Consider the following 13,492-nt stretch of genomic DNA (forward strand, 5'->3'; position numbering starts at 1 on the left):
ACCCAATTAAAATTGGGCAAAAGATTCAAACAGGCAGTTCATAAAAGAAGATATCCAAATAGCAAAATAAATGAGCAACAAAATGAAGATATATGAAAAGGTATTCATCTTTACTCATCAAGAAATTGCAAATAAAGTCACATCAGGTTATACTATATACTGACTAGGATGGCTAAAGATTGGCATTGACACTGACATGAAGAAGACCTAAAGCAGTAAGAACTTTTAAATATATGCTACTGAGAGTACAAACTCACATGTACACACAAACACACAGTCTGGAAAACTTTTTGGCAGTATCAACCAAGTCTTTATATAAGATTTTATGTAAGATCATATTACTATGATCTAGTAATAACTCTCTTAGGTGGATATCAAAGAGAAAGGACTGAATATGTTCACCAAAAGGACATATTCATAGCAGCTTTATTCATAATACCAAAACTGGAAAAATTCCAGTGTTCACTAGCAGAAAAATGGATAAATAATGTGTGGCTTATTCATACAATGAAATACTCTACAAGAATAACAAGGAACACACTGGTTACACACAGAACGTCTCTCAGATGGTAAGCTGATAAAAGAAGACAAGCACAAAAGAGTATGTAGTAAAGGAATTTGAAGAACAGACCACCCTGATAGTGAAAGAATCTTCCGGTGGTGGATGGGAGTATTAATGACAGACAGGGATCTAGTAATCTAACGCTGATGTTTAGTCACTAAGTCATGTCCGATTGCTTCGTAACCCCATGGAATGTAGCCTGCCTGGCTCCTTTGTCCATGGAGTTTTCCAGGAAAGAATACTAGAGTGGGTTGCCATTTCCTTTTCCAGGGGACCCTCCCAACCTGTGATCAAATCTGCACCTCCTGCACTGGCAGGTGGATTTTCTACAGAGCTATAAATATTTTATATTTGCTCTATGCAGTGATTACAAGTATATACATATGTAAAATTTACCAAGTTTTACACTTAAGATTTTTACATTGAGATAAATGTTTTGCTCCAAAAAAAGGTTTAAAAATATGAGAAACGTCAAGCAACGCTCTAAAAAATTGAGATGTTTGAAAATGCCTGGCCTCCTGTTCCAGTAGAGACATCTGATAATGTGCTTTAACCTCACAGGATAAATAATTCCAGATGAAGCAGGGGAGGGAGGACAACTCTGGGGTACCATCAGGAAAGATTCCTAGCAGGACACTAGCCTTCTATCAAAATGTCCATTAATATCAGCCTAGAAGCAAAAAAGCATAACTCATCCTTGTAGATACACCATCTGGAGCTTTCAGACTGGCCCCAAGAACTTCTTGGAGTAACCATAGAAGAAAGAACATAAGGACACCCAACGTGTACTCAGAGGGAAGCTGATCCCTAAACAGAGGATCCCCAAAGTTGCCCAATCATCAAAGTACTCAGAGAAATTTTGAAAACAAACAAATAAACAGGGATTCTACTATTCCATATGTCTTAGTTCAACTGTGTCCCCTCCAAATTTTAACTTGAAGTCCTACCTCAGACGTGACTTTATTTGGAAAACTAGTTGATGTCACTTTAGCAAATAATTTGTGATATATTTCTTTGAGTTGGTTTTCTTTTGGGGAGGGTAGTTAATTTGACAAAAAAAAAAAAAAAGACAGGGTCATTAGAGTGGAATCTAATCTAGTATTACTGGTGTCCTCGTACAAACAGGGCATTAGGACAGAGAAACACAGTGAGAATACCAAGTGAAATGAAGGCAGAAATTAGAATGATGCTTCTTCAAGCCAAGAATTGCCAAAATTGCCTGCAAACTGCCATAATCTAGGGAAGAGGCAAAGAACACTCTCTCTCTCATAGCCATCAGAACCCTGCCAACACTTTCATCTCAGACTCCTAGCTTCCAGAGCTGTGAGACAACAAATTTCCACTTTTTAAGCCACCTAGTTTATGATACTTTGTAATGGCAGCCCTGGGCTTCATTGGGTGCTCAGTGGTAATGAATCTGCTGGGCAGGAGGTGCGGGTTGGATCCCTAGGTGGGGAAGATCCCCAGGAATAGGAAATGGCAACCCACTCCAATATTCTCGCCCGGGAAATCCAATGGACAGAAGAGCCTGGTGGGCTACAGTCCATGGGGTCACAAAAGAATCAGACATGACTTAGTGATTAAACAACAACATAAATGGTGACTCTAGCAAACTCATACACCCTTCCCAGGAACTCTGCTTCACTACAGCTGGCATATAGATCAGCATTATGTTTGAAAATTTTCTAGGTGATTCTCATAACCAGACAAATTTCAGATCCACAATGATCTTAGCAACACGTGGATCCAGTGTATGCTACCCTGAAACAGGTCCAAGACTTGAAAAGACTTTAAAAAAAAAATGAAGTTGAACAATGTCTCCCTTTTTGTTAGATGCCAACACTCAAGGATTCTCACAGGTTCTCCAAGAGGTTTAGGGCTCCCGTACTCTCTCCGTGTGTGGGCCTCTTAATCGCTGTGGGCTCTTGGAACCATGACTTTTTTTTCTAATCATAAGCCAAATACTAGGTTTTTTTTTTTTTTTAATTGCTGCGTTGAGGAGGAAAAAAGAAGCCAACCTGAGATCTTTAATCTTTTGCACAAGAACCAAAGCAACTTTATTTTCCTCATTTTCAGTCTTCTGCATCCTGGAGATCTCGGATCTCAAAAATGACTTCTTTATTCTTTGGTAAGGGTAGTACAGAGACTCCTTCCAGAGGGGAGACCAGGTTTGGGTATTTCATCACAGGGCTGAGAGTCGGAGCGTCTGCGAACAGGCAGTTTTCCAGCTCGCTGGCACGGGTACAAGTGGAAGCAGCACATTCATTTCGTGCAATTTGCTTTACCTTCCCACATGGAGTTGGTGCATGTAAAAGGCTGTTAAGTACTAAATTATTCCTTATCAAATCACCATCATCTGGAGTCATGATCAACACTAATTAAATTACTTTCACTGAACATGGCTCCAGCCTGCTGCCGAGGCTGCTAGGTACATTTCATCTCGCTTACTGTCCTGTCCTGCCTGTGTCGGCAACAGAGGGCTACAGGCATCAGCATTGTTCGTAGTTTTAATTACAGTGACTCTTTCCTTCTTCAAGTGTATCAAATCATAAGAGTTAACTCCTTCATTTACAAACAAGTGATGGCTCCCAATGTATATTACATTCCATCCCTGACTTCCGACAATTCATATCATTCATCTGCCGACTTCCTCAACCACATTTCCATGCAAACTTTTATGACCCGCAACTCCTCCGGACAATCAGATTTTTAGGAGGAGAAGCCAAGAGAACTCTCCAGAGATGCATCTTGCATTTTTGCTTTGATGGAGGCTTGACCTTTAAAACCACATCTTAAGGCTGACTTGCAATGACTGAGTTCCTCTAATGGTTAAATTTAAGAGCTCCAAAATACCAAGACGTTAAAAAATGCACTTCCAAAATAAACTTAACCACTTCTTAATTCAAAAAGTTTACTTGGGGTTATGGTATTCATCGTAAAGTATTTGCTAGATTAGCGATTGTTTTCATTTTGGAACAATGAACTCTGAGGCATCATCTTGGCTTCCATTTTTTTTCCTGCCCACATTTTAGACCAGAGGCACACTCCTGTCATCATTCTCCTGGAGCACAGAGTGTAGGGCCCGTGGCTCTCCAAATGCAACAACGCTGGCATACAACCAAGTTTTGGTTCAGGGTGGTGTTTAATCACAAAGTTGTGTCCGACTCTTTTGTGACCCGTGGACTGTGTAGCCCACCAGACTTCTCTGTCCATATGATTTCCCAGACAAGAATACTGGAGTGGGTTGCTATTTCCTTCTCCAGGGGATCTTCCTGACTCAGGGATTGAACCTGAGTCTCCTGAATTGGCAGGCGGATTCTTTACCACTAAGCCATCAGGCAAGTCCCTTGGTTCAGGGTAGACATATGATAAGTCATATGTGAACATCTACAATATTGATGTAGAAAATAAATTTAACAATTTGCTCATAGAAGAATAATTTCCTAAATAATCATAGCCCTGAAGTATTTTTTTGGTTACTACTAAACTGAAAACAGACCATGTTATGATTGATTGGTTCATGTTAGTTCAGACAATAAACAATGAAATCTATGAATTCAGTTTTTGTTTATATTTCTATAGTGAACATGAAGTAAATTTAAGAAAGATAATATGCTTAACTTTGGTGTTAATATTAATATATTGAACTCTCATTGAGTTTGGAATAGTGATAGAAAACTCTCCTACAAAGCCTCAAAAAACTCAGATTTACACAGTATTATAAAGTTTCCAAAGAATCTTCAACAACTCTGGATTTTCATCATTCAAGACAAGAAGGACATTAGCATTCCAATTTTGGGGAAAAAAAATTTTAAAGAGGCATAAAGAAGCTAAGCTTCATGCCTAACTAAAAGCCTAGGACTAATTTATTATAGGTAGGAATTAAAGTCTTGGGCTTTGGGCAGCAACTCTTGAACCCTTGACCATACAATTCAAATTTACTTTGTGTAGGCACACTTAAGATTTCCATCATGCATGAGAACCACTGTAACATTATATCAGATGTTTCTTTATCCATATATTTCTTCATTAATTCATCCATTTACTGGCCTAGACATTATGCCATTTGCTAAGGGACAGGACATGTGGAGTTACAGAAGAAGTTGAACAGTAAGTCCTACCATCAAGAGCTCACAGAACTCCAATTGGAGCTTCATAACGTTGCTTTTTTTTTAAGAAAAGTTCTAATAAGTATATTATCCAGTCTTCAAGTTTGATTAATTCATGTGTATGCAATGCATATTTCTATATACATAACCTTAGTAATATATTCTTGGCACTTGCATCTAAATGAAAACAATTCTCAGAGCATTCATGCTTGCTTTTAGGCATTCTGCCTTCTTTCAATTTACTGCTGGGACCAAAGGCATTTAAAAATTCACACTACTCATATTCCACTGAAGGAAAAATATTGCTATCCAACAACTAAAGCTTCCCTGTGACTCTGATAACCAAAATGTCACAAATGATGGGTCCCCTTCTCTATGTGGACAGTGAGCATAAATACAATGATAAGTTGTCTCAGCTGTGACCTTTCACTTTGCTTTCCTCCCAACTCTTATCATATATGCAAGTGAAATACAGCAGTAATTTCTGTGAGTGCAAAACAATTACCCTGGGAAGAGAAACACATCACATTTTTAACTACTTATCTAAATAAAACTACATCTTTGAATCACATCTGTAGTTTTTGAATCAATATTAGCTGGGAGTTTAGAGCCTTGATGAGAATCTCTTGACTTTGATGGTGAGATTTCTGGGCTGTGCAAAAAAAATCTATTTTAGAATGATCTACTGAACAAATTTCTTGAGAGTCCCTCAGACAGCAAGGAGATCAAACCAGTCAATCTTATAGGAAATCAACCCTGAGTATTCACTGGAAGGACTGATGCTGAGGCTGAAGCTCCAATACTTTGGGCACCTGATGCGAAAAGCCAACTCATTGGAGAAGACACTGATGCTGGGAAAGAGTGAAGGCAGAAGAAGAAGAGGGTGACAAAGGATGAGATGGTTGGATGGCATCACCAGTTCAATGGACTTGAACTTGGGCAAACTCCAGGAGATGGTGAAGGACAGGGAGACCCGGTGTGCTTAAGTGGCAGAGTTGGACACAACTTGGCGACTGAACAACAACAAAAAAACAGTATTCTAGAACAAGAGTTGGCAAATCACACAGCCCATGGGTCAATCCAGTTTCCCACCTGTTCTGGTAAATAAAGTTTTATTGGAACACTTTTCCACCCATTCATTTATGTAGTCTAGGACTACATTGAGTAACAATGTGACAGAAACCCTTTGACCCACCAGATCTAAAATATTTACCATCTGATCCTTTACAGAGAAAAAAAAAAGTTTTCTGATCCCTATTCTAGATTATGGTCTGCAAAGAAAAAGAAAAAAGAAAATATAAGAGTGGATGGATGGCATAGTGACACCTCCTAGTGTTAGGATATGCTAAGTTAGTTAACAAGGGACATTCGAGTTTGCTTTATTAACCCTGTGTTTACTCTGACTCTCCAAATCAGATAAACGGCCCTGTGTGGACTATTTACAGGGATATACACAAACATGATGGTGAAAAAAATGACATATTATTGAGGCTCTAAAACACTAGAAATTTATGTGCTTTGAGGAATTTCAAAGCATTTACTTCGACCATGGTTATGTATAATGCGGAGAGTTTTCTATACTTGTTTACAAAATATAACTGAGAAAGTCAAAACAAATCACTCTGTGGACACTAAAGCACTTGTAAAAAAAATTTCCCTTGGTTATGGCAGTGAATTTTCAAAAAGCCTCTGTAAAAAGGGGAAAAAGTAAATGGTATACATAAATTAGGTTATTTAAGGCCAGATACAAGTATGGCATGAAAAATGCATGTAGCCTTTTATATAAATATATGTAGTTGGAAATACACTCACCAGATGAAAAGCATTCACTTTAAGTTAATATCACTTCAATTCCAAGTGATAAATGGGTGGCAATGACCTCAATTAGTACAGGGTTAAATTCCAGAAGCAAAGGTGAACGTTTGTGTACAAATAAAGACAATAGTGTTACATGCTTTATAAATCCATCTTCCAAGACTTACAGAAAATCGGCAGGCACTTCGGCCGCATCTAAGCCTCTCATAGATTCTTTTCCAGTACATTTACCTCTTTCAAGCTCGCCCTGCCCCCACCGCGGACACATACCACTCACACATACACACACTGACATCCATTACTAAAGGGCCTAATCTCAGCTATCAGCAGAGTGCCTTTATGCGGCCATTAAACCATTTCTCTTGTTTACAGTACCCGAAGAAAGATGTGAATTATGTCTGTGACAAAACAAGCGATAACATTTCTAAACCGCTATCAAAATGCAAACTGAAACACATTTTAAGGACAGAGACCCTGATTCCCGTTTTCCATTATTTTCCGTTATTTGAAGCATCTGGAAATAGATTCACCTATAATACTTCCGAGACAAAAATTTAGACCATAGCACAGCAAGTTGATGTGTATTTTTTCTGTGTTTTAAAAGGAGTATTATCAGTGGGGTTAGACATCATATCTAGTTGGTCCTTTGATGGTATTGGCAGCACACAGAACTCTGGGCAGTAACAATCACAAAGGTGAACCAAGGGAGATTTTCACCCCTTGTTGTGGGTCCCAGCATTCTTGAATTGAAAACATTATATGTGATCAAGTTTTAGGGACTGAGCTGATATTTCTACCAGAAACCTCTGTGCTAAAGGAATCATAAGTGAATGCCCTATGGGTATGACTCTTTTCCAAACAGCCAATTCATTGGATGCTGGGAAAAGACTGAAGGCAAAAGGAGAAGAGGGTGGCAGAAGATGAGATGGTTAGACAGTATCATCGACTCAATGGATATGAATTTGAACAAACTCTGGGGAACAGTAACAGGACAGGGAAGCCTGCAGACCATGGAGTCACAAAGAGTTGGACACAACTTAGTGACTAAATAATAAAAATGGGTAAAAAGATAAAAAAGAGGAGCTACTTTTTTGATTACAAAATACATTTTTTTTTGCTAAAAAAGAAAAGCCAAAGCAATTACAATAGTAACATCAAAGATCACTGATCACAGATCACCATAACAAATATAGTAATAATAAAACCGTTAGAAATATTGTGAAAATTACCAAAATGTAACACAGAGACAAGAAGTGAGCAAATCACCTAGAAGCCTTGCTGTGCTAAGAGGAGCACGCTGGAGGAAGATCAACAGTCATTAACCCATCCCTACATTGCTACCGAAAGTAAATACTCAGTACCTGCAAGGAACTTCCTGGGCAGTTTGGAAACCAGAACTGAATCTCAGAGAAGCCACACGTTTCTCAGAAGGGGACAATCCGATTTTTTTTAACTAGTACCAAACTCCAAGTAGTAATAGGGACTACACACTCCACTGCAGGATTCCTAAATGGTCCTGCCAGGGGGCTGTACATACCTGAACAAAAGAGAGGACAGAGTGTATAATGGTCCCGGAAGTCATTCCACACCTCAAGGCCCCATCCAGAATCAGGTGTGATATCTACAGACTTGAAAACCAGTGCTGAGGACAGAGCCAAAATCAGAAGCCAAAATCTCGGGGTCTGCAGAGTAAAGCCTTCTGACAAGGTTCCACAGCCTCACAAGACAGTTATTTCTTAGAAGTACACTTCATAATTCAACTCTCTACATCACAGTGTACCATTATGCCATTTTAACAGACAAAAGAGGATGGACAAGTATTCTGGATATGGGACCCATCCTCTTCTAAAATTAGTGGTGATACCATGATGTAGTCAACTCGCTCTCACCTGAAGATCATTCATCTACCTAGCAGTACTGATGGTCTAAACCAGAGGGTTTCTATTTGATTCACATAGGAGCTTCAGTTAATTTCAGTTAGTTGAGATCATTTAAAAATAAGCTTCAAAATCTCTTTCTGGTTTAAAAATCCAAAACTCTGGCTTCTCTAGGAAAAAAAAAATACACAATATCCAGCAACACTGATTCTACTTTCCAGCCTCAAAAGTTGACAGCTCATTGTCAGCTTCCTCTTCGGCCAGAACCTGTGTTTTCCTCTCTGCCACAGTCCTCACTATAGCTCCCACTCCACACTCCATTATCTCCTGCACTAAATTCACTTCCCCCATTTCTACACTGGGCATGAGTGTTTTCTACACCTCACCAAACACGTAGCTAAGAAATCATTAGTGAGTGTGTTTCTACATGTGGATGTGCACGTGCTCAGACACATACACATTACCTCTAATCAGCAAAAATAAATATAAAACTCACATCACGTTCAGGCTTAGGTACTCAAGTACCCTTCTCAGGCAATAAGGCATGGCTGCAAAGGTAGCAGGTACTTCAATCTGTCAGGTTTCAAAGTTTGCCACCACTTTGACTTACCCGTAGTAAAACTGAGCAAGCCTCTGTGCTTCACTTTACTCTCCTATAAAAAATGGGCATGATAACAGCAACTGACTCATAGAGTTGCTGATAGGATTAAATAAATAGGACACTCTATGTGCAGTGTGTAAGTACTCAGTAATATCCGCTATTGGTATAGTCATTATTCAAACCCAGAATATTTAGGCACAACAGCTAAGAGAGCATTTAGATCATCCAGAGACATAGCAGCAGTGGCTAAGAGCATGGAGAGGAACCTTGGCTTTGCTACTTACCGGTTTAAGGACTTCTGGTCAACCGGGTAGCTACTACAAGATTTGGATTCTCCCTATATAATATGAGGCTTATCATAGACCTTCCACATGGAGTTTGTGTGAGAGTTCAATGAGGTAATGCACAGGAGAATTTCAAATAGTACCTGGCAATGGTAGGCACTCAGGAAATGTTGGTTATTACCATTATGACTCCAACCACTTCCTTTCACAGAGGGTAAACTGAAACTCAAGGAAGTAAAGTGACTAATGACAGAAGCAGGACTTCAGCCATCAGAGTGTTACTTGCACTACTTCTTCTATTTCATCTTGTTTTCAATTTCACATTATTAAGTCAACTACTTACTAAGAGCAAAAAATGTGTACATGGAGAAGAATCTGTAAGCAAGGTACCTTGAGAGAAGGAAAAAGCAAACAGCATAGCCTGGTAGAATGAGCACTGGATGAGGAATCAAGTAATCTGGACCTAGTTCCCACCCCACTGCTAGCTAGCTGTGTGACTCCAGGCATACTGTACAACCTCTCCGAGCTTCAGTTCCTAATCTCCAAATGAAAGCATCACACTAAGCAACCTTGCAGTTCTAAAATGTAACTCTGGATGTAAGTAACTGTTCACTAATATCTAAGAAAAATCTAAAGATTTGACATAAGACATTCAGAGGGCATAACATTCTGAGGCCACACAGCTCTAAGTACCTCAATAATAACTGAGGGCATTACTGCATTTTAGCAAACGGTGGTCACTGGAATTCATAATGGGCCTTAATCACTATGAAAAAGCACAATTGGGTGTAATCCACTATATTCAAGGGAGGGTACCTAATGCACATTAGAAAGGTGAACATATGGTTAACATTTTAAAATGCCTGATGCTTTAAAAGGCATTTCATGGACCACCTACTTTCCACTTGATGATGGAAAGTAATGCTATTATTAATATATTGATAAAACAAAAAGCAGGATCAAAAGATAAAAAGTTATATTCCTAATTTAAAAGCATTACAAGCACCATTAATTGAAAATTAAAGACAAACAACGCTCGGACAAACAGCGTTGATTCATTCCTCTAAATTTTAAAGCCTAATCCTACGATAATAGTACTTCTAGTAGTGCTAAATGAGCCTCATCTTCACAGTCTAATTGCCAGGAGAAAGTGCCCTGGAAGGAAACTGGTTCTTCCATCTGGAAAAGGGTAAGAACAGGGAAAAGAAGGCCTCCTGTTAGAACAATCCAAATCTAATCAGTTTTGCATTCTGCATTGGCTTCAAATCAGATCTTCCTACCCCTACTGGTCCAGTAGATGGAAAGCAGCACGACACTATTTTTTTGGAAACAGATTCCATATAGTGAGCCCAAACAGAGAGTACTTCATATCCAGCTGGCAGGAATCAAACCTGAACAAGCTGCAGCTATTTGAGAAACAGATCTAATAAATTGAAATGGCATTCTGAATCAAGATACCCACCCAAACCTGCACCCCTCAAAAACCACCCTCCTTCATCAATTACCAAATTAAAACCTTTATAAATATGGAAGACACCTCTTCTGCAGAAATTGTTCCACTATGCTTTGATACAGTTACTTGTTAAGCCCTATAAAATCACAAAAATAAATATTACTTCCCTACCTTGTAATTCTGTGATTTCTTTCAAATAATGGACAACACTTTTTTGGAAAAGGCTGAGCAGGATCTATTATTATTCCTAGCTGAGTTGGAAGATACCCACACTACCTGGTGTTTCTCAGTCTAGCATGAAGAAGTCCTGAGGGTGGCCATGACAGATGGCCAGAATATCCAGACACCAAGGGTGCTCTGTCCTCACTACAGTGTGATCATGAAGACAGGTCCTTCTCATAGGAAGGACAGAACAAGGTGGGCTTTTTCCATCCTGCACTGCTGCCTCCTCCATCTCTCCAGAACAACCCCCAGAGTGCCAGCCCCTGCAGACTAGATCTCTAACAAATGGTTCAAAATGGTGTTAATATATTCTTTGAAATCTATTGATTAAAAAAAGGAAGCAGACAATACACAATAGAAAAGAATGAAGGAAATGGCAACCCACCCCAGTATTCTTGCCTGGAAAATCCCATGGATGGAGGAGCCTGGTGGGCTACAGTCCATGGGGTTGCAAAGAGTCAGACACAACTGAGCGACTTACATTAATTACTCTATAGACCATAATAACATAAAAAAAAAAGAAAGTAAGATAGTACTTCATTGCCAAAGAAGACTGCCAATTACTAATATGCCTGTCACCAATTTAGAATAATAATTACTAAAAAGACCAGCAGTTTTCTGTAATTTGTAAGTTTTACTAAGAACATGTAGTCAAATAAATAAGCTTTTATGCAATTAAGTATAGATATAACCACTTTTCTCCAGTATTCTTTTTTAAGCAATGAAATAAATAGTGATGCAAAGACTTGCTTAAATTGAATTTATTATCATGGTCTTCAAAACTAGAGCAGTATAATTCTAAATTTAGAATTCATCTCACATGTAATAGTATGAACTAGAAAAGTCTTTAAATAAGCCCAGAGGTATGAAAAATGGTACACAACCTACAAAGTGAATATCCCCAAGAAGGCAACTGAAATTCCAAACCTATATTTCACACCCACAAGTCTAAAAAATTATATCATAGCTCTATTTCTTCAAATGTTTGGGCCTTACTTCTTTTAATACTAACCTCCTGAAAAGAATCTTTCCATTTGGATTTGATGACCCATACTGCTTGAAAGATTCGATTTTGTTTCAAGTTAGTGAATCCTCACTTTTGATTCATAATTTCAACATACTTTTCCTCCAGGCTGCATGTGAAAATAGTGAGATTCTGTAATTTGCCTGGTCTTAAATTGACCACTTCAGTACCAAAATCGGAGAAGACAATGGCACCCCACTCCAGTACTCTTGCCTGGAAAATCCCATGGATGGAGGACCTTGGGGGGCTGCAGTCCATGGGGTCGCTATGAGTCGGACACGACTGAGCGACTTCACTTTCACTTTTCACTTTCATGCATTAGAGAAGGAAATGGCAACCCATTCCAGTGTTCCTGCCTGGAGAATCCCAGGGACGGGGGAGCCTGGTGGGCTGCCGTCTATGGGGTCGCACAGAGTCGGACACGACTGAAGTGACTTAGTAGTAGCAGCAGTACCAAAATGATACACCGGATAAGCAGGAGGCAAGACTCAAATGACTGAAGTACACCTGCAGTATTCTGATGTCACTCTCCTGAAAACATGATTGAGAACAATTCAGACATTATTTGTCACTTGGCTCCTTGTTCAAAACGACCCCATCGGCAGAAAAAGTTGAAAATATGGTCTGAATACCAGAGCTAGCAAAGTTTGCCCAAAAACAGAAAGGCAGCTGGCAAGAGCCAAAAAAAAAAAATTACCTTTCAGTAAATACCAATAAAACTTACAGGCTGCCAAAATAACAAAGATAGAGTAATTACAAAGGAAACTTGGCAATTTTCCTGACAATAAACACCTTCTTAAGAAGAAATCATCTGTCAGTTGACCTCAATGGTTACAGCTGTTAATACTAAAGCAGGTAAATCCCACAGACACATTTTACTTAAACCAACCACTATGTAGCTCAAAATTTTTATAACTTCTCCCCCAAAATAAATTTGGAGATTTTCTCTAAACATGCTCTGTAATATTTAATTCAATGTATTCTAGAGCATTTTCCATTAGAAATGACCATTTTTACAGAAAAGCTTGCACTCAAACTATCTTGCCTACCGTGAAAAAGATTTATGTAACTGCACCAGATTAAGAATGCTCCCCAAGAAAGGGAGATGCATGAGAGATACAAGTAAATACTAGGATTTGGGAATCACATTTTTTAACCTCAAAATAATCTTTAGGAAGAAAAAATTATTTAATTATTATGTAGAAACCTTTAGAAAACTACATATTTTTTTCATACAGCAGATAATATTGTTGATCAAATTTCCTTATGGAAATCCATCAAGATTTTCTTTAAAAATAAGAAGCATAGCTAAGTATCAGTGTCTGCTTTCAAAACTGTGACAAGATCATCAGCATCTCCAGATGCCAATCAAGCCCTTTTTTCCATTTCTTAACAATAAATATCAACTTAAAATAATCTATAGCACAGAGACTTCCCTGGGGGTGCAGCAGATAAGAAGCCACCTGTCAATGCAGGGGACACGGGTCAGATCCCTGGTGTGGGAAAATTCCGTATGCCTTGGGGCAACGAGAGCCCATGGGCCAC

General features: G+C 38.8%; 1 protein-coding gene across 8 annotated transcripts in view; it reads right to left on the reverse strand.

The window, feature by feature from the left end:
* The window catches only part of ETV1 (ETS variant transcription factor 1), a 98,450-nt gene that overhangs the window by 46,849 nt on the left and 38,109 nt on the right, over positions 1–13,492 (reverse strand). For 6 of the 8 annotated variants that reach the window (XM_061413591.1, XM_061413588.1, XM_061413587.1 and 3 more), the window contains one exon: positions 8,024–8,128. The exons of the other annotated variants lie outside the window; for them this stretch is intronic. In XM_061413591.1, the coding sequence (XP_061269575.1) occupies positions 8,024–8,128 (105 nt within the window). The remainder of the gene's footprint in view (positions 1–8,023; positions 8,129–13,492) is intronic. 8 annotated transcript variants of the gene reach the window in all.

The sequence above is a fragment of the Bos javanicus genome, chromosome 4 (assembly GCF_032452875.1).
Source record: "Bos javanicus breed banteng chromosome 4, ARS-OSU_banteng_1.0, whole genome shotgun sequence".
Classification (NCBI taxonomy): Eukaryota; Metazoa; Chordata; class Mammalia; order Artiodactyla; family Bovidae; genus Bos; species Bos javanicus.